The sequence below is a fragment of the Oreochromis niloticus genome, linkage group LG23 (assembly GCF_001858045.2).
Source record: "Oreochromis niloticus isolate F11D_XX linkage group LG23, O_niloticus_UMD_NMBU, whole genome shotgun sequence".
NCBI classification, from domain to species: domain Eukaryota; kingdom Metazoa; phylum Chordata; class Actinopteri; order Cichliformes; family Cichlidae; genus Oreochromis; species Oreochromis niloticus.
Window position 1 is genome coordinate 13,383,847 of NC_031986.2, and position 21,868 is coordinate 13,405,714.

At 39.3% G+C, this 21,868-nt stretch overlaps 1 protein-coding gene and 2 long non-coding RNA genes across 3 annotated transcripts in view; 2 read left to right on the forward strand and 1 right to left on the reverse strand.

Moving 5' to 3' along the window:
- Window positions 1-7,007, forward strand: part of LOC102078135 (immunoglobulin superfamily member 8) — a 31,502-nt gene extending 24,495 nt beyond the window's left edge. Inside the window, exons 5-7 of the long non-coding RNA XR_001222955.3 lie at window positions 3,594-3,691; window positions 4,324-4,365; window positions 4,532-7,007. This is a non-coding gene — a long non-coding RNA (immunoglobulin superfamily member 8). The remainder of the gene's footprint in view (window positions 1-3,593; window positions 3,692-4,323; window positions 4,366-4,531) is intronic.
- An 872-nt stretch (window positions 7,008-7,879) lies between these two features.
- On the reverse strand, window positions 7,880-9,727 carry LOC112843817 (uncharacterized). Its single transcript, XR_003216339.1, has 2 exons — window positions 9,567-9,727; window positions 7,880-8,754 (listed from the first exon to the last, which is right to left on the reverse strand). It is a non-coding gene; the product is annotated as an uncharacterized LOC112843817 (long non-coding RNA).
- Window positions 9,728-10,465: 738 nt separating this feature from the next.
- ptgfrnb (prostaglandin F2 receptor inhibitor b) overlaps window positions 10,466-21,868 on the forward strand; it is a 79,448-nt gene continuing 68,045 nt past the window's right edge. The window contains exons 1-3 of the mRNA XM_005460662.4: window positions 10,466-10,861; window positions 17,601-17,713; window positions 19,064-19,322. Coding sequence (XP_005460719.1) covers window positions 10,816-10,861; window positions 17,601-17,713; window positions 19,064-19,322 — 418 coding nt within the window. The 5' untranslated portion in view covers window positions 10,466-10,815. The remainder of the gene's footprint in view (window positions 10,862-17,600; window positions 17,714-19,063; window positions 19,323-21,868) is intronic.

A 21,868-nucleotide genomic window follows, 5' to 3' on the forward strand; every position in this document is an offset into this window, starting at 1 on the left:
GAAATAAGCTTCATCACAATTATACATAACCTGCTTGAATGAATTATGATAATGTTACTGATACTTTGATGAGTCTAGCGCTAAAAAAAACCCAGAACCTCTATATTGCCGAGAAATCGAACAGTCAAATCAGCATGAGTTCTACTTTTGATATTGTGCCCATAAGCAAATGTTAGGGTGGATATTTAACCACTCTTCTGGCAGAATACTGCCTGGTTTCCAGGCACAAACCTGGCTTTAAAGTGTAGGCCACAAATTTTCAATATGGTTGCAGTCTGAGCCAATCCAGTCTATAAGGCTGTTGTCCAAATCAAGGCAGTGAGCAGAGAGCAACTGAGAGACCTGCTGCAGAATGGAGGGAGCTTTCATAGCTCACTGGGCCCAGGTGTCTTCTTCTTCTTCTTCTGTATAGGGTTTATTGGCGGTTGGCAAACAGCAGAATGGTGCATTACCGCCACCAACTGGTGTGGAGTGTGAACCAAAATGACAAAATAAATAGATAAATAAATAAATAATTAAACAAATAAATTAATTAATTAAAAGAAAAGAAAATATTCAAATTCTCCTGAACAAATGGGTCCGTCTTAAAAACCAAAATACAGCTTGATAACTTTCACTCATAGAGCTCACGCGAAATAAATCAAACAAGTCCAACTTCACTTTCATATCGTCCAGCTTTTTGACCAGCTGTCTCCTCTCCACATCATACTTCTGACAATGCAATAAAACATGTTCTATTGTTTCCTGTTCCCTACTGCAGTCACACTCCCCTGTACTGTGTTTACCTATTAAAAATAATGTGCTATTTAAGCCAGTATGTCCAAATCTCAGTCGAGATATAATCGTCTCCTCTCTCCTGTTTCGTCCTGTACTTCTCATCTCCCCCACTTTCCTTTGGATGTTGTACAACCATCGCCCTTTCCTCTCCTCCTCCCATTGCTTTTGCCACCTTTCCTTCATTTTGTGTCGTATTCTGCTCTTGAGCTCCGTCCTACTCACACTAATAACCACATCTATCAGTGGTCTCCCTGTTGCGACTTTTGCTGTCCTATCTGCCATTTCATTTCCTTTAACTCCATGATGCGCCGGTACCCATAAGAATGTGACCACAAGCCCCATCATAACAAGTCTGAACAATGTTTGCTGGATCTCTAGCAGAATGTCAGGTCTGCAGTCTGAGTGGCTGTCTTGCAAGCTGGCCAGTGATGAGCTCGAGTCCGAGCACACCACAGATCTTAGTGGTTTCGTTTCCTCAATCCACTGGACTGCTAACAATATGGAAACCATTTCCCCTGTGCATACTGACAAATCGTCACTGATCCTTTTCCCCACCTTGATATTAAATTCAGGAACTATAAAGGCTATCCCACTCTGGTTGGCTGTATTCTTTGATGCATCCGTGTAGATTTTGACATAACTATAATACTGATTAATATATTCCTGTACTGTATGCGAATTTAAGATAACACCCCTCTCCTTGGTCTTCTTCTTTAACAATGTGAAATCCACTACTGCGTCAGGGAGCATCCATGGTGGTATTGTAGGCAGTGGTACTGTGTGACTTATGTTTATCTTGTCCAGATTAAGTTCAGCTGCTTTCTGTCCCACTGTCCACCCAAAGCTCTTCAATTGCATTTTCTCTTTTTCCCAGCATGGTTGGAAAACAGTTTTCGTTGGATGATCGTGACCATGTCCTTGTAAACTTGCCCAGTAATTCAATGTCAATTGCTCTCTTCTTATTTGTAATGGCATTTCCCCCATTTCTACCTGTAGTGCTGCTGCAGATGTTGTTTTGAATGCACCTGAGCAAAGTCTTAACGCTTGATATTGGATACTATCCAACTTACGAAGACTTGTTCTGGCAGCAGAATTATATACTACACACCCATAATCCAATACTGACCTAATCAACCCAGTATATATAGCTTTTAAAGATTTCCTATCAGCCCCCCAGTCAATTCCCACTAAGTACCTCATTACATTCAACACTTTCTTGCATCTGTCTATTATTTTCTGAATATGTATAGTCCATGTCACCCTTTCATCAAACCACAACCCCAAAAATTTAAATTGTTTAACCCTTTCCAATTCCCGTCCATACAATCTGACCCTGACGTCAACCCCACCTCTCTTTCTTGTAAAAACCATCAACTTAGTCTTATCAACTGGGAATTTAAACCCCCATTTATACGACCACTGTTCTATTTCTGCAATCGCCCCCTGTACTTTCTTCACCAAAAAGTCTAACCGTCGTCCTCTTGCCCACATTGCCCCATCGTCTGCAAAAAGTGAAAACCCCATCCCACCCTCTATGTTCCTAAACACATCATTAATCAGCAGTGAAAACAATAGCGGGCTAACTATGCTTCCTTGTGGCGTTCCATTTTCTATCGGCAAACTCTCCGAATAACTCCTCCCAATCCTCACTATTATTCGTCGGCCGTCCAAAAAATCCTTAACCCATCTGAACATTCAACCATTTATACCCATTTCCCTCATTTTTATTAACAGACCTTCCCTCCACATAATATCATACACTTTTTCTATATCAAAAAAGACCGCCAGCACACTCTCCTTATTCACTTGTGCCTTCCTTATCTCATGTTCTAAACATAAAGCTGGATCCATCGTTCCCCTCCCTCTTCTAAAACCACTATGACACTGAGCCAAATATCCCTTCTTTTCCACATAGAACACTAATCTTTCATTTATCATTCTCTCCATTATTTTGCAGACATTGGATGTTAATGCTATTGGTCTGTAGTTTCCTGGTTTCGTATCGTCTTTCCCTGGTTTGCGTATTGGTATTATCACTGCCTCCTTCCAGCTTTGTGGCAACTTCCCTCCCTCCCAAACTCTATTATACAGTTCTAGTAAAACTTCTTTAGCCGAGTCTCTCAAGTGACTTATCATCATGTAACAAATCTCATCCTTTCCAGGTGCTGAAAGATTAAATTTCCTAAGTGCCTGGTTCAATTCAGTTTTTGTAAATGGCATATTCAATGAAACATTTGTGTCGTCAACTTGCTGCAGCATCCCCGTTCTCTGCTAGTGTAACTTCCCTTCCCCTTTGACCTTCTTCACTAATATTACTTGAGCTATGGATGTTAACAAAAGTTTTTGCCATCATATCTGCCGGGCCCAGGTGTCGCTCGTGCAGTCTATTACTTCAATCAGCTCCTGCAGAGCAAAGCAAAGCACAAACCACACACAGATATTTATCTCCTACGTCCATGTTTTGTTTTGTTTTTTGTCGTTACTGGCTTCAGAGGCTTACTAGCGTTATCTTAACACGTTTGAAGGACCTAGCTCAAGTATTTTTTCAGCTAAACAAAAAAAAAAAAGTGTTTCGAACGACTTCAGTCTTTATTTTTTGTATGACACTTGGACCTGGAATCTTTGTTATGTTTATTTGTTTCTTTTCCCTCCAATTTGAGATGGTCACAGGGTCAGTCATGCCCCAGACTAAATTTATTTCAGCAGTAATAATATAGAGCAGGAAAAAGTAATATCTACACCAGCCTCCCTTTAACATTTCTTCAGATTTTGCTCATGCTTGCGCTTTGTTTAACCATTGACTCTGACCTCCACAGAGCCTGTAATCCTGTACGACTCCACGCGGTGTTACATCGTGAGCACCTTCCTCAGCCTTTATGGGCTCATCATCACCAGTATGTTCATCAGAGAGGAGGTGGGTCCTGTTTCTCCTTTGCTGTGCTGAAAGGATTCTGAGTGAATTCTGGTATTTAAAGGAGGAAATACAGTCAGACTGAGTGTTATTGATCACTTCCCAACCTACGCAATATTTTACCACATATTTATTTAACTTCCTCTTATCATAAATCTAATGCAGGCGAAGCACCAATGGGGGCTGGGGGGGCACCCTCCATAATTTGTTGTCCCCCATTAGTGGCGCCCTCTGACAAGACTATGTTGGTAATAAATCTAATAAACTTGAGCACAAGTTTATTAGATTTACACAATTGCTATTTCTCTCTCTCTTTTGCCATATTTTTCTAGTAACCTGTATCTGACAGCATATTAAAGCTGTAAATTCTGTTGGTGTGCCACCCCAATATTTTTAATGGTTGATTCAGGTTTTGCTTGTTTTTAGCATTGAGTTGTCTTTGAATTGGGACTTTTAGCTTTGACTTGTTCATTGTGGTTTTATTTTTAAATATGAGGTGACTTGACTTGAAACTTGCATTGACAGAGAGATGTTGTTTTGGACTTCTTGTCTTGAAACAGGACTTGTGGGTCACAGTAACACTCCAGTAAACAGCAGACTGTTTTTGACTAAACATATTTCACATTTTTCTGTAGTTCTTCAGAACCAAAGTAAAGACAAACCAGGACGTCAACAGTGTAAGTCACAATAAAACCCAAGCAGTAATCTGTATGTTTGCTGTAGCTTGTTTGTTACTGCCTATGTTCACAGATCTTCAGAGTAAATATGTGTACTCTACAGCTAATCTGTAAGTAACTGTTAATGAGGATAATGGTGTAGACTGAAATGTGTTCTTATGTTCAGGAACTGGAAGGTCTGGTAATTTCTCCCTGCAGACAAGACCATGAGACAAAAGAAGAAGAGTAGGTTTGCTGTTCTTGTACAACCTAATGTGATTGAAGTATTGAAGTAACAGGATGAAATATCACAACAAAATTCTTAATTATGTGTCTTTGTTGCTCTGTTTTTTGATTCCAAAGAAGTGAGCCTTATGTTTCAGTACTGCCTTTATTGTGCATTACCATCCTGCAGCAGTATATTATTAAGAGGACTTTTACCAGTTTTCAGGTTCTCTTAAGGTTTTTTGGTTCGTTGAGTCTTGGTGTCAAAGACTTTAACTCTGTAGATTAGTTAAGATTGATAAACTGACAGCAACTTAAATTCTTCATAACAAAGGTTGAAAGAAACACAAAAAACACAGAACTGAATTTTTTAAGCACCTCAAATGATTACACAATAAGAAACGATATTAACAGAGCTACCGTGAAGGATCCCTATAATGCAACATCTGTTTTTAGGGCGGAAGACACAGGTTAGTATTGGAGTAACTGTAACCCTAATTCAGATAGATTCATAGTTAAATTCTTTATTGATCCTACAAAGGACATACTATACCATATTAATTTATCCTCTCCCAATCACAGCTGTCATTTTATACTTTATAATTGAATGTATCTGTAAGTAGATTTAGGGCTTTAAATATGAATGATAACATGAGTAAGATTTCTGTATTTCATGTCAAATATAACATTTACGAGAAGCTGAAACTATTCCAGAATATTAACAACAATAATTATACATAAATATTACATGTTAAAAATATATTTTATTTCTAATCAATAGTTTGTGTACCCATCAAAGCTGCAGTCAGTAATCAATGAATTGATTAGTTGACTGAGAGAAGGTTAATTGGCCACTTTTTAATAAACTGCAAATCATTTGTGTTCAATTTTAAAAATTGCAATGAGATTTTTCTGATTCTCATATATGTTTTTTTGTTAAATTTAAATTGTCTGAAATGTTTAATTTTTAAGATGTCATCATTAGTGCTGGACACAGTAGCAGTCATTAAATGCTTTGTATACCAGGAGATGAACTGTTTCGTTTTCACGTTTCATATAAAGTGTTTCTAATTATACCTGAACACACTTCTAATCACTTGTGAGCTCACACATCAATAATTTATCAGCGACATGGGTGTTTAGTTTTTCATTACCAAATTGTAGGAATGAATTTGACTTGTAGTATTCAGCTGAGAGGGGCTGACTTTGACTTTATTGGGGGGGCCTAAGGCTCATCTGCAATGCAGACACGCAGCCCCAACACAGAGTCTGCAATTTTATCTGTGATTTTAATATTTAATATCCAAAGCTTGTCCAATTTGAGAAACATCTTTCGAATCTGTGTGAAATCTCTTAAAGCTGCAGAGGAGCAAGATTTAGTAAATGAACATTAAACACACGGCAAGCCATGTGAATAAATTTGACGACTATATGGAACTTTTGGAGGCAAAATAAACATAAAAAATTTTGAAACGCTATACGCATTTTATAAATATAAGTAAAAATAAGGATATTAGCGATGATTAAAAACTAAAAAGTTTAAAAGTTGGTTCTTTTACTATTTTTTCTTACATTTTATTTAATTGTTAATTTTTTAATGATTAATTTATTTCATATTCAACATTTTGTGCATGAATTCTTTGCAGCTTTTAAAATTTTGAAAACGAATGCTGCAGCTTTAAGTTTTTATATCGTCTGCCTTGTTTTTCATAATTTGTTTGTTTGTTTACACTTCTCCAAGTTCTTTGACCTGTCATGTTAGATGGTGCTTTAATCCAAGTTAATTTGTTCCTGTACGAATGTTTTGCTTCATTATTATTATCTGTAAAACTGAGTCTTTGTTGTTGTTTTTGTTTTGTTTTGTTTCCAGATATGAAACGTATCATTAAAAAACTCAGTAAAACTCAGTTTGAAGGTTTGCAGATCAGCAAACAGAAGCAGATTTTGGACAAATCTGCTACCTAATGAATTTAAGGTGAAATACATCAGGGGGGAAAAAAGCTTCTAAATGTTATCTTGATATAAGGAATTATATGAAGGATAGATATGAATATGGGAATCGTAATTGCTTGTAATTAAATGATTTAAAAGAATATCTGCATCTACCTTTGAAAGAATTTCTTTAGTGGTCTTTAAATAAAAGAAATATAAGGTTATTTTTAGAATGAAATAAAGATTATTTTTTAAGGTGTGAAATTATTTAAAAACTGTTTAGGAAAATAAAATCCACAGTTAAAGTAATTAAAGATTAAAGGATGAAATATATCACAATTATTATATTCTATCTGTGAGATGAAATACAACACATGTTAATGAATGTTTTTTGTTTGTTTCTCAATTTGGGGGGTTGGATATTCAGTATTTGTAAAAATGTGTCTGTAACGAGTGCTGATGTTAAACAAATAAATACACAGAACAGAAAGCTTCAAAAACAAAGTGGACTTGTCTTTAAAACTGGAAACATTTTGCAGTAGTGGATTTGTGTCAACCATTCAGCAACTTCACCGTCAAGTATGAGTGTGTGTGTGTGTGTGTGTGTGTGTGTGTGTGTGTGTGTGTGTGAGAGAGAGAGAGAGAGAGGGAGAGAGGGAGGTTTTGCATGTAGGTATCATTTAGATCTATTGTAGCCCATCTCTTTGAAGCAGGTACGCCACGTACATCAACAGAAAACCACACCGGGTGCCACCCCTTTCAAAGAACACGAAACTGAGGCTACAGTTTACACAGAAGGTCCATCCTGGTACTAGGAAGGTGTAGTTTAATAGAAAAAAAAACTGTTACAGGAAATTGTTTTGTTTTTTGTTTTTTTTCCTGTCAGAGCTGAAAAGGGAGGATGATTTAGTTTCTTCTGTAGCTAATAATCAACAGCTAATAGTTTATTTGTTTGTTCAAGGAATGAAGGAATAAACCATTAATTACCATTAATAAACATTTTTTTAATGACACAACATGAATTTTAAGAGGGTCGGACCAAGTATGTCTTACTTTTTTCCACATGGTAAAGAAATGTTGCTGCAATAGATGAAAAAAAAAAAAGTGTCAGCAGGACTGTTTTGGGGCTTAGATTGTAAAAAATAAATACAATTAAATATTTCTTAAATATTTAGATGTTTCAATGTTCACAGTGGAGGGATATATTAGCAGGAAAACCTGTAAAATGAAAAAATATGGTTAAAAGTCCAAAATTTCTGCCCTCCTTCCCATTTTCAAAAGCGATCCAGTGGCCAGATTGGAGTCTTTGCCAGGCCAATTCTGGCCCATGGGCCTTTTGTTTGACAGCCCTGCCTTAACTCCTACATTTAGGAGATACTTTTATTCTTTGGGGTCTATTTGGCTGGAAGGATTTAGCTACACTTCCCAAAATGCTCCCTGGAGAAGGAAAACTCGCTGTGAATCAATAAGAAAATAAGTTTCTTAGACCTGATGAAACATCTCCTGATTCCTGAAGAGATTATTCTGTTTTAGGGCAATATTACCTCCATCCAGTGTATATGATAGTGATGGGAAATTATATGCTGTGGCTTTATTGAGGGACTTACATGCAGAAGTAGTGCTGTCCAGGATTTGATACAATATCTTAATGCAGTGTGAAATTCCTCTGGTAATACTTCTTGTGGACAAGAATACATGCATGTGAGTAGATGCAGGGGACACGTTGTCACTCTTCCAATGAAAAGCAAAAAAAAGAAAGAAAAAAAAAGCCAGCTAGATGCAGCATGCATGAAGGCAGCTAGCTGGTAGAAATCCATGTAAACAATCCTGGATCAAAAACAATGTGCTCTCCAGTGTTGGAGAAGACTTACACGAGACATTTGTTAGCATGTACACACTGAGCTTTGGTGTGTAACAGAATGCAAGCAGAAAAAAACCAGAATATATTTGGAGTTCTGTGATATTCTATAAGACCAAACGAGTGCACAGTGGATCAGCTGCTGTGTACACAGCCTGCCTCGCACGCTGAAGACACTGTTCAAAGTGAAAAACAACAGAAAAACAAGAGAGACTTTGTTTCAGTGAGATCAGCTGTCACGTCTATGAGTTCTCATGCCACACTTGAATTTGACCTCTTTGTGCAGGTGGCATGGTGCTCTGCTGGTTTGCACCGTCGCCTCACAGCAAGAAGATCCTGGGTTTGAATCCATGAGCCAGCTGGAGCCTTTCCTTCTCCCTGCACCTGGGCGGCCTCTATACAGATACAGACACATGCATCGGTTGGTGATTCAAAGCTGTGTGAATGTGGGCGTGACTGGTTGTCTTTCTCTCTGTGTTAGCCCTGTGATAGGTAAGAGGAACGGTGTACCCTCTCCTTCACCCTGTAAAGTGTCCACACTGCATTCTTAAGACAATATCTACCCGCAAGCATCCACCATAATCACCTCTGAGACAAGTCATGTGGCAGTGGGTGTGTACAGGAGTGTGTTTCAGCGAAATACGCACACATTCTTTCATAGGGAAACACACATAACAGTAAGGGTGATGTCATGGGTGGTCATTAACTGAATCGAGCTGTTACCTGATCATATCCTACCAGGGTAAAACCTTCACCTTCAGATCATTTACAGTCCCTGGATTTGGTTATATTTTCCAGTTATGTCTCCCTGTTCGTCTCTGTTTATGTGCTTCTATCAGTGTTCCTCTCCGTGACCAGAAGGTGGTGTTCTAGCTCCATATTTTCTGAATAAGTGACTTCACACGGTCTAAAACGAATCATAACTGAGGTTGTTGGTAGGAATAACAGTCAGTGAAACCAGAGGTGGTGCCAAGACTCCATGACCTAGTTAATAACTGATAGAGTAGTGGTGCAATAACATAAACCTGCGTGTGTCCTGCATGTATGTGTCAGATTGAACAGATGTTGTGCGACAATAGAGTCTCCGGTGTTGGACCACATACAGTAGCAGGCTGCACATGCACACTTTAAAATTAGAAAGCACCAACGCAGATGACCTACGAAGTCTTAACCTTTGACCCCAAGGTTGGAAAACCAAAGTCCTTACCTCCTCTCAGCCCCTTGCTTCTTTCTCTGTCTCTGAGGCTGACTGAGCTGTGAACTTTGCCCTGCCCAGTGGCTTTGTGTAAGTAGACAGCATGGGCTTGGCCACAGGACAGTAACTGACAACTGGGATGTGTCAGCGCTGGTGAAAGGGCAGGCCGCAGGGAAAATGAAAATGGGAGAAATGTTAGCATACAAACAAGGCGGTGGGCGTATTCGTTTCGGAAGGGAAGTACATAGATTTTTGCGGATTCTTTTAGCCTCCAAATATATGTGGTTTGTGCATGGAACTGACTACAATGACTATATTGCTTATATAATAGTAAAAATAACAATAAATTGCCTTTGGAAGACCTGAGGAAACATGTTAACTGTAGAAGTTTCAGCCCTCACCTTCCTTTTAAACTTCTCCTGTGGCCTGTGCCATAAATTCCTAGGTGCTTCGCCCCCGACCTTTCTCTGTACTCCTAATTTAGTGTACTGGCCCTTTATCACTGCCAATTTTCAAATATGTATAGCAATTTTCCAAATGAGCTTTATAATTTTTATTATCATAAAGCATCCTGGGTATCAAAGTATCAATTTCAACACATCATGAAAGCAACATTACTGTAGAGAGAAATCAATCAAATGTATCAATTGTTATACACAAGGAGCTGGTGTAATAGCCTGGGCTGGTAGGTCGATATTAAAGGATAATCACTGGAGATTTAGCTGCTGTAATTTATGCTCTGTGATGGAGAAATCCATCATATCATCACTGGACTGTGCCCGACGTGTAATCTTCGCTATTAAAACTTGTGGCACAGTAAGAATGATGTGGGAATCTCTCTCTCTCCACCTGGGACCTCCCTGTTTCTCTCCACCCCTCCTCCAGACCGTCACCTAACTTCCGGCCACTCTCTCTCTCTCTCTCTCTCACCTCTATCAGCCTCACCCCCCTCTCTATGTAGCTCGTCCCAGTTCCCACACACAGAGACACACATTACACCGGTTCAGTGTAAGTGTCATGTAAACGCTCTCCCCCCGGACCCGGACTTTCGCCTCGCTGGATCAGAAACCGCGGTGTGTGCATCCGTTTTGCCTAGCGGCTCCGCCCGGTGTGCGGTGCGGACTGACTGCACACATCTGAGAGTTTTATTGGATTGCCCGACAGCGGCGGGAGAGGACTGGTCTTACCCCCAACGCGGGACAAAGAAAGCGGGGGGAAATTAAGGAAAAAAGGATAAGAGTGGAATAAGAGAGGAGGGAACATGGATAAGTGTCTTTTCGCATTCGCTTTCGGGCTTTTGATGCTCGGTAAGAGACATTTCTTTGCTTGACTATATTGATGGCTAATTAACTCCGATAGATGGCATTCTCTGGTCGCGAGAAGCCAGTGTTGTACTCCGTTTTAAAATCTGACAATTTAATATGTTTCGGTTGTGTACCAGCGAACATCCATTTTAAAACATAATTCAAACCATTTTCTGCATTTTTAACACCACCTATATAATTCGGCATACAGCCAACCCATCAACTATCACTTATTTTTAATGTATTTGTGACTTTGCAACTGGCTCCCGCTGCTAGTGCTGTGGATTTGGATGGAATAAGTTTGGGGGGCAGCAAGCTAGCCTCCTTAAAAAGTTGAAATTTCAGTGAAACAGAAGGGTCGGTTGGTATATTGGGTTAAGCCGAATTGAAAAGTCAATCCAAGAGATTGGAGAAAATAAATGACCGAGTTGTTATCTGAGACGCGGCTGGGTGTGACTGATAGAGTTACGTAAAAATGTATTGTTTTAAATGGAGTTTGTCACGGTAAAAATTTGCACCTACTTCCTCCGTAAAAACATTTTTTTCAGTGTCGGCCTTCTCATACAGGTGTGTTAAGCGAACGTTTTGAAGTCATTCCCACCAGTGATAATTTATTTAGTGTATTTAAAAAAAAATAAAATGTAAACGTGTTATAAATACTTTATTCTATTTAAAAGTAGAGCTTAAGAAAAAAAAAAATAAGGACAAATAAGGAAAAAATTCAAGTTTCGGGTGTTCTTCTGTCTCTCAGTCTCTGTGCTGTTCAGCCTCTCATTAGCCTAGCAAACTGTACTCCCATTAAGACCAATTAGCCAACGTGAGTTGACATGGTCCCATTAGCCTACTGAGAAGTCATGGCCCGGCCATAATGATGAGCTGTATTATTATAATCACATCAGACTGGTCTGAGCCAAAGTGCCAAGCCGGTGTTCGGCTGGTTTTCTCCACAGGGACAAACCAGGGCCTGTTCACTGGCATACCTGGATACTGCAGTTGCCATATGTTTATGAGCATAACCGTGACTGCCACAGGGTTTCTCCAGTATATGTATGTATGTGTGTGTGTGTGTGAGAGAGAGAGTTGGGCACTTGGCTTAAATTAGTGCAGTGTAAGATGATCAGATGCTGCCAGCGCTCATGCTGTGTGTATTCTGACTCCACACAAGGAGAAAGCGACTATAATATGCAAAATACTGTCATGCTTCAGGTAACATAACACCACATAACAGACTATTGATCTGTTTCTGGTTGCAGGGCTTAAAGATCACTTGCTGTGTGACCTCAGGTAGTCCCAACAGAGCCTGATCCCATCTTAGGTTTCCCAAATGTCCCATGTACAGCCATACCCATAAAGAGGAGGAAGCCTCTTAAGTGCAAATCCATCAAAATTAAATCTAGGATAACAGGACAACTGATCCATCTGTTAGTGTTTAATTAACACTCGTCGATGAAAGTTTAGAAAGTCTTAACCCTGACACTGTATGAACCCAGCTCCAGTGTTTCATCCTGGAGCTGGGGATGAGTTCCTCAATCTCCTTGATCTTTGCAAAGTCAACCTCAAAGAGTTTGCAAAGATGTGCTCTGAGTTTTATTGTCTTTTTAAGATGATGTATTACTTTAAGAGAATGTTCAATCAGAGGTCACACATTAAAATCAAAGAAGCACTGCATACATTTATGTGCAAAAGAGAGTTGTCACATGTCACAAAACTAAGTACACCCTTACTGCTTCCCAAAGAATTAGGGAGGTTATGTAACAGCTAGGTGCTGCTAATCAAGTGAATTTGATTAGCCCCCGCCACCCCCCGCCACCCCCCAATTCCCCCTCAAGATCTACATCTCAGACTCTACAGGCTTAGCTAACATGTTAAATGTTAATGTTCATGACAGCACAATTAGAAGGAAACCAAGCCAAGTATGGCTTGTTTGGAGAAGTTGGTGGGAGAAAGCCTTTTCTCTGTAAAAAGAACATGGCAGAACAGCTTAGGTTTGCAAAGTTTGATCTGAGCGAACTGCAAGACTTCTCAAACAATGTCCTTGAGACATATGAGATGTGGAGATGTTTGACCATAATACACAGCACCACATTTGTTGAAAAGCCAAACACCTCATACCAACTGTCAGCACGATGATTTGGGATTGTTTGCAGCCACGGGCCCCGGGCACATTGCAGTCATTGAGTTGTCCATGGACTTCTCTGTATACCAAAGTCTTCTAGACTTAAATGTGAGGCCATCAGTCTGCAGCAGGAAAGTGATCCAGAGCACAGCAGCAAAGCTACAACAGAATGGCTGGAAAAGAAAAGAATCAAGGTGTTGCGGTGGCCCAGTTAAAATCCAGACTAACTACACCAAAATGCCATGAGGGACCTTAGAGAGCTGTGCATAAAGAAGTACCCAAAAACTGCAATGACCTGAAGCAACATTGAAAAAAAAGACCGTACCAAACTTTGCCCTTAATGAAAACCACTACTTTAAGTTATTATTTTCGAAAAGCTACTAATTCATGGGATCTTATTTTGTTCATAGCAAAGAGTCCCTTTGAAAAAGCTCTTTTTCTCATGATTGTATAATGTACCCTAAATGCTGTCAGTTGTTACCGTGGAGTTCTGCCAGATAATTTATCATGTATTATGTATTTTGTTTTTATCATGCAGAAGATTTTCAGCCCCAGTTTGGTGACCTTTATGCTTATTTAATGACTCTCAGGTCAGGCCAACAGAGATGTTTATAGTGAAGCTCACTGAAAACCAACCAGTTTTTTTAGTACTCGTCTATATAAATCATGGGATTTTCTGAAAGCTGTGGTGAATCAGAAGTTTGAAATAAGAAGAACACCTATAATACCAGACAGTATCTATTATAGTACTGCCCAAACTATAGATTATCTATCGTACTTATTAATATAGCAAGGTTAAATAATCCCATCAAAGCTTTTGCAATCATCGTTTAATGGCAGAAACTGTTGAACCTGATCATGACTCAGGGCCCCCAAACCAGTGCTGTTTGTGGTGACTCATTGCAATGTTTCGACACACAATCATCAATTTAAAGGGGAAAAAATGAAATTAGAGACATGGTGTCACAGTCTGATGCCTTTTTTTATATAGAAAGGGGGATTTTTCTTTTTTTTCTTTTCAGATAAGAAAACTCAGCTGGAACATTAAGGGGTACAAGCTTAAATTGTAAATGGCTGACTCTTGCCACCTGTCTGTTAGCAATAGCATAACTGGCTCTTATGAAGCAGAACTAAGACATCAGCTATAAGACAGAAGAGACGGGTTTCAGGGTTTTTGCTGATAAGATTGACAGTAAGCATCACCTCAACATAACAAGCCAACTGAGCGTCCAGATGGTGATCCAGACGTGCTCGCTCATTCCAACACAGTGACGTAAAAATATCCAGATATCCCTTTTTACAAAATCGTATTTTATTATCAGACCTTGTGGGAATTTTCAGGCTCCGCTGGTTCCAATCTTTTATTTTCACAAGAGACCAGGAGTCATACAGGCTGGAAACTAAGTTTGAAAAACATAAATCTCAACAACGTTTTTCCTCTTGGTGATTAATGGCCCTCATGCTTTTTGACCCTTTTATGTTAATGCACCTTAAAATTAAAAGGGAAGCAAAGTTTTTGGTTGCGTCACGTGATGGTAACTTAGCATTAGTATTAGCTAAGGAAGTAATTTAAAGGGAATTTGGAGGAGATTTGCTTGCTGCTGGTTTCGCCTTGGTGGTGCAGAAAACCTCAGTGAGCCTCAGGTGCTCCTTGTAGTGGATGTTCACTGTTAGCATCACATTGTCATTTGAGACCAACCTGTCAACCATGCACGTCTGATGTGAAGATGGAGACAGATTAAACTGTAGACAGACAGTGAACTGGAACAGTAGGTTTCATATGCTTCTTTCTTCATTGTTCCTTGTTACTTGCAAAGCAGAAAAAAACCCCACACTCAGCAGGCTCACACATGCACTCACACCACCAGGCCAACTGCCAAAAACATAAGAATTGAACAACTCACAAGTATTGATGGCTCATGCAAGCACAGGGCTTTTTCTTGAAGTACTGTGTTGTTTTTTTTTTGTTTTTTTTCCTTCCAGATCCATTTATAGGTTTAAGGGTTTAAAGATAGAAGACATGACTTTTGCTGTAAAAATCCTCCTTTGCTTGCAGACCTCTCGGTATAAAGGTTTTGGTGATGTGTTGATTGGTATAGTAAGACCTAAAAAAAAACAAATTAAACTTCGGGTTGCTTTTGAAGTTACAATATATGTTGCCAAACAACAGTCTGACCAGGTAGGTCCTGATGACGGCTAAAACTAAATAATTTCTGAGACCTGTTCTATGAAGTCTATACAGAACTAATTATTAGATTATTTCCCAAACTGTATGATGATCTGAGTGGTTGTTCTCCTCCATCAGACTTATTTTTAGCAATCTGGCTTCGGACAGAGTGCAAATGCTCTGATTGAGCTGAACAGCCATGACATGACTGCTTCAGTTTCTTGGCCTTCAGGAAAATTCAATGCACAGACACACTTTGCAGTGCTGCTGTTCTCATAGTGCAGTTACTGACAGAACGGATGGTAAAAGCAGCTAATTGAAACCTGGCTTCAATAAACCTAAGTTTAAGAATAAAACAGGATGTTAAACAGACCCCCGTTGCAAACCTTAGCCAATTGAATTGCCGTTCCTCATTATCAGTCCAATATGTTTCCTGTACTGTTTAGTCAGCAGGTATAGACACTCCTCATTGGTTGTCATTGTGTCTTTCTGAATGGAGATAATAGGCTAAGTTCTTCAGATTAAACCAAACAAAAGTCGGAGAATAGCACTAGATGGGAGATGTCAAGGGGGTTTGAAACCCCTGTTTTAGGTTTTGTTTGATTTGCTTTCCACATCCTGTTCACTTAGTTTCAGTAGGCTTAAGCGTCAAAACTGCTTGGTTAAGATTAAGAAAAGATCCTGATTATAAATCAGATTTTACAAAGCACACAGAAAGGCTAGCTGTCTCATTTGTAATTTAGATAGCTTTTGGTTTATCAGTGGTTACAATGGAGGATAACTGAATACTGAGCTTGCTAGTAAGTGAAAGCGGGCGCCTACTGATGATGCGTACAGGACTCATTACAGCTGATAAGGGCGTTTCAGTGAGCTGAACTGAGTGCAACAGGGATTGAAGACCTTTTTCCTACATAAGGTCTCATGAATGATATTTTATTGGAATTTTTAATGGTCCCCACAAATTGATTCTGTTAATCTGGATGAAGCGTTTTTAGTGGGAGAAATGTTTCGTCAGTCATCAAAGTGAGTCATTCAGTCTGGGCTCTTCTGATGAACAGCGCTAACTTCCTGGGATGCTCTTACCTGAATGATTGAGTATGCTACACAGTGTTTTTCATGGTGTTTTCACTGTCTGTAGAGAAGAAGAACACAATTGTGAGCAGGGGCAGCAAGATTGCTTTATATAGCAACTACATAATATGATAGCTTTAGTAGACATGAGTGGTGTAAAAGTGGCGAGACATCTTCAGTGACGTATTGCACTTGCTTTATGGTGATTACACTTTACTACCAGGACAGAGGTACAGGGCGCCACCTTTGTGAACATCCCGTGCCCCGAGGTCTTTTATAGCTTGTAGTATAACTCTGTTGAACAAACCAAGTTGAAATATGATAAGACATCGGTGTGTTTGAGCCGTCTTTAATGCCTGTAACTGTGATGTCTGTATTGTCGTCGTATTGGTCGTATTTGTCTGACCCCTGGGACGAAACAAAAATGGAATTTCCAAAAGGAGAGTAAACATTAAATTGACACTGTAGTACAAACAGAGAGAAGGACTAATCTGATTGCATGTTCAGTATCAGCTTTCATATCTGGGTGCCACTTACCAAAAACTACTTACTTTACCATATTAGTATTTACCCTACATTGAAGATAATGTGTGGATGAGTTTGGTGTGGCTCATTAAAACTAGCTTGATGATGCTGGCATTAATTGGAGTGTGGACCGCGCCTCACCGACCAGAAAGCACAGTATCGCATAACTGTACATAGCTCCGTCAGTTCGGCTGTGTTGCTACATGCTCTTACCCAGCTGGAATTCAAGAGTCGAACACTTTGCCTAAGGAGGAATGAAATGCAGATGGTTTGATTTGATACAAGAAGTCTTACAATGTAACCAAACAGCACTAATGATCTGGTACGCAATTGAAGCTAAATTAAAGAGGCGCATATAAGTCTCAGCCTCTCGCTGTTGTTTTCTTCCTTCTCTGAAATCTGCTGGAGGGCTGTCATAACCAGCGGTTGGTGTTCGTGCCAGAGAAAATGATGTGGGTGTGAGCGTGTATAGAAATACATGTGCGTGGAGAGAGTGCAATTCAGGTTTCAGCACCGTCATCGTCAATAACGTCAGTTCTTCACTCAAGTTCCAACAAGACCTGTATCTGTGCCTCGGTCTCTGTTTTGTTTGTCTTTAAAAAGGCAACTTCAATTGGTAAAATCCTTCTTCTTTAACACAGTAGAGTTTGTTAATTGGTTGTCAGACTTGTAGCTTGCTCTTAAACATTTTTCTTGCTGAATTTATGCGAATACGGCGTATTCTTCATGTAAATTCTATTGCTTCACATAAGGGTGAATATTCTTTCATCTCAGAGGTTTTGGATTCCAACTCAGCCTCCAAATATTATTTTTTTCCTGTTATAAACTTTTAATCTTTTAAAATGTTTTCTCTCTCCTTCAAGGTGGATGCTCAGCCCGTGTGGTGACGGTGCCTCCTGGTCCATTAATCCGGGTGGAGGGCCAGCCAGTCTCCATCAGATGTGATGTTAAAGAATACACAGGACCTAGCGAGCAGGTCATTTTTCCAACACACACACACACACACACACACACACACACACCAGTCTTGAAGCTTTTTCTGACAGATGGGTTACACTTTGAAATGATGCAAATGTCAGTTTTCTTCCACTTGCAGTGGTTTCTTCTGCATGAATATAGTTAATGAGCTGTATTTTTTTTTTTGTTAGTTTTTTTTTATTAATTAAATGTACTCCTCCACCCCCAAAATAACTGAATATTGTAAGCTTTTAGCAAACATGGCTCAAAAAAGGGTAAATAATGGATTTTTGGTCAGGCTATTTTTAGCCAAGGATTGATACATAAATTATTGTGCAAAAGTCTTTAAATGTTCCTGGGATAATAGGTGTGGCACTTAACTGAAACATGTGGAAACTTGCATAAAAATACAGTATATAACAAAAAACAGAGTTTGAATAATTCTAACAAGCTTTAAAGTCAATGCTTGGTGTGACATACTGGTCATTGTTACGTAGCTTCGTTAAAAAAAAAACAAACCCTGTTTCCTAAAGTAGTCAGGTACAAGAACTGGACTTTCACCTTGATTAGCCCAGTGTCCAAGGGTGTTAGCCAGTGTTTCTTTTCAAACACTTTCCGAAAGCCTGGAGAACTATTATTACAAAAACACTTACAAAAAATACATGAATATAAAGAAAACAGGGGTGACTCAAGAATTTGGCAGAGTGCTGTTTCTGTTTCTTTGAGAAGAATGCCGTATACGAGACTGACCCAAGGCTGTGTTGAGAAATTTAAATGAATATGTCAAATCCAGTGAATATTTGTGCAGCCGATTAGCCTTGCTCGTGAACACAGCTAAGAATTCATATTTAAATACTTTAACTTTAAATCCAGTATCATAAGCATAAAAATCAATCTTACGTAGGTCCGCTGAAAGATGGTTGGTCATCTGTGTAAATCTGCCCGTCTGTTTTCAAATATCTTTTCCTCCGAGTTGTTGGTTTAGCCTAGAATTGAAATAGTTGATCCTCTGGAGAGTATGAATATTTAGTGTATTACTTGTGGCCACTAGGTTATTAATTGAACCGAATATTCTGTTTATTTGCAGCTGCTAATAGCACTGTCACTAAGGGTCAGATTTCTTCCTCTGAGGTTCTTGAATATACAGTAAAAAGTGAATGGAAGGATACTTTTAAGGCACTTTGTAGTGGAATTCAAAGTCTCTTACATTATTGGCTCACAGGCCACTAATGACTGTACTCCCATTAAGCTGAATATTATTTTGGTTGGTGACCCCACTGCTCTGGCCCAGTGTTTCTAATTTACTCCGCCTATATTTATGTGTCTGCGTTCACTTAACACTCGGATTGTTTTTATCCCTCCTCTGCAGGATTTTGAATGGAATATGTTAAAGGACGCGAAAGGGCCGAAGACAAAGATAATCTCCTCTTTCGACTCTCGCTACTCCGACCAGTCTTACAGCAAGCGCGTGGCGTCTGGCGACATTTCAGTGGTGCGTCTCCAAGACAACGAGGTGGAGCTGAAGATTGCTGAGGTGAAGTTGACGGATGCTGGCTTCTACGAGTGTCAAACACCGAGCACCGACTACGTCATCAGTGGAAATTATATGGCTCAGGTCCAACTCACTGGTATGAAAGTGTGTGTGCGTACTCGCGTGCCTTCGTGTGTCCGTGTGTGTGTGTGTGTGTGTGTGTGTGTGTTTGCCAAGTTTGTCCTTTCATTATTAAATAGGTGTAAATCCTATTTTACAGGCTTTCCATCCAGTCAAATTAAATAGCAGCATTTTTATGGAAAATTAGCTGTGGTAATTTATTATATGATACAAAGCTTCTGATGCAGAGTAGCTGTGTTTTTACTTTGTGTTTGAGGCTATTTGGTTATGCTGGTCCATTTAACAGCTATCCCCACAACTTACTAATGCTCTGCTGACCATGGATGTGTCCTCTTGCACATGAACACCCCTGCTGGTTTCAGACAATCACTGGCTTATAATTTAGTTTTCGCATAGACATGCATACCTCGACACAGCGTCACATTCGTGGGGAGCAGATGTCAGGTGGGAGTACTTGGCTTGTGTCAAATGAGGACCAGGGAGGCACGGATTTGGATGAAGAATATCAATGCCACGGTGTAGGAGAAATGTGTAGTTACATGGTTTATTTCGCTTATAATGTTTGTAATAGCTGCTGTAATTGTCCTTAATGAGATCTGGAAGGGGAAGCGCACCTGCTGCCAGACAATATTCACCTTGGAAAAAGTTAAAAATGGTTTATAAATTTGGCCACGGGTCTGTTTGTCAGAGGGAGTTAGGTGATTGCTTCATAATTAAAGACTGATTAAGATGGATTCATATTAGGGCTGCTCGATTATGGCAAAAATGATAATCACGATTATTTTCACTGAAATTGAGATCTCGATTATTTGACGATATTTATTTAACAATAACAATGTATTGAATAATGGCTTTAAAGATGTCAAAAAATAATATAAAATAGTGTGCAAATACTGATAACAGTGCAAATGTTTGCAATATAAAAAAATAAATGAAAAATGTAAACATCTATGTTTAGTGAACTTCAAAATACTGCATAATACTGGTTGTTCACTGTGTTAATTGAGCAGTGGTCTTTGGCGAGGAAAAACGTTACCGCGTTTGTTATCTCCTTGTGTCTCTGGGAGCTGGTGGGATATTTAGTCGCGTTGTACAGGGTAGCGTGAATGGAGGTCTGTGAGGATGAAGCAGGTGTTGTCAAGAGTTTTTCTCTATGTTCCTTCACTGTTTGATCGTATGTCACTTTGTGAGCGGTCTTCAAATGATTGAATAAATTTGTAGTGTTGCTCTGTGGTGCAGCTACGACACCGTAGCAAAGTTTACACACTATGTCTACTTGATCCACGTCTGACTCCTTACACCTGCATTGAGTTGCTGCCATGTGATTGGCTGATCAGATATTTGCATTAATGAGTATTTGAACAGATCTACCTAATGAAGTTTTATATTTATGATGAAAATGCTTTGCTGGTTCATACCTATGAAGTTACAGTATATCTGCAAAGCCTTAAAAGATTTTTTTTTACCATAGTAAACTTCAAAACAGACTTTATTATATGATACAGTTTTTAAAAAGGATAACAATTGACTTCAGCATAATATAAAATAATGTGTATTCACGATACCTGATTTTTAGCACTATGTATGCATTGGTCAACTTTCAGATCTATGAAGTTCAGCTAAGTTATCTATGTTTTCATTTTTAGTTTCCATTTGTATTTAGATAGGCTGATGCACGGCCGATTCTCTGATGTGTATCTGTTTCTACCTGTGCTGATGCTAGCATGACTAAAGCTGATCAAGCAGCAGTAAATATGTGAAGCAAGGCTGAAGGATATACTGATAAAATGAAGAGAATCATAAGAATATAACAGCACGAGCACTGCAAATGCAACAAAAACATGTTGACATCAAATGGTATGTTATTTAAAATCTATATGAAATAATGACACGTCTATGTTTTCCAATTTTTTTTTTTTTTTTTTGCATTTATTTATCTTTTCCACAATTGTCTAAATCAGTCTGTCTGTGGACTGGTACAGCTGAAAAGCCGACGCAGCCAGTTCCTCTTCTTCTTCTTCTTTGGTTTTTTCTCTGGCACAGTCTTAGCTTCAGTTTGAAGTTCAGCTGGATTGGTAGTTATCATTTTCTGTCTGTCTTCTGTTTGTTGGAAAGAGTCACGTAGAGTAACTGCAGTCTGTGGCAGGGAGTCCTCTTCTTCCTTGTCCTGTTCTTTGGTGTCTTTTTCCACCAGAAGCTCAGATTTTCCATTTGCAGTGTTGGACTTTTGGTCATTTTGCTCCTGTGTGATTTTAATGTAGGACGCTTTGACTTCTTTCAGCTCTTGATAAAGAGTCTCTACTTTCATGTCATGAAGCTCCTTGTTGGAGCAGAGCTGGGATTTAAGCTCACTGATTTCCATGTTCAGTGTCTCCTGGTCCTGCCTATGTTCATCTTCCTGTTCCTTGAGTTGGTTTTGAGCTTCTAGCAGCTGTTGTTGGAGTGTTCCTATTTGCTCTTGTTGAGTCCTGCACTGGCCTTCAAATTCAGCCTCCTTCAGACCTACAGAGTCAGTGTGTGAAGCCTCTGTGGTTTGGTTAGAAGAATCCACACACTGCTCTG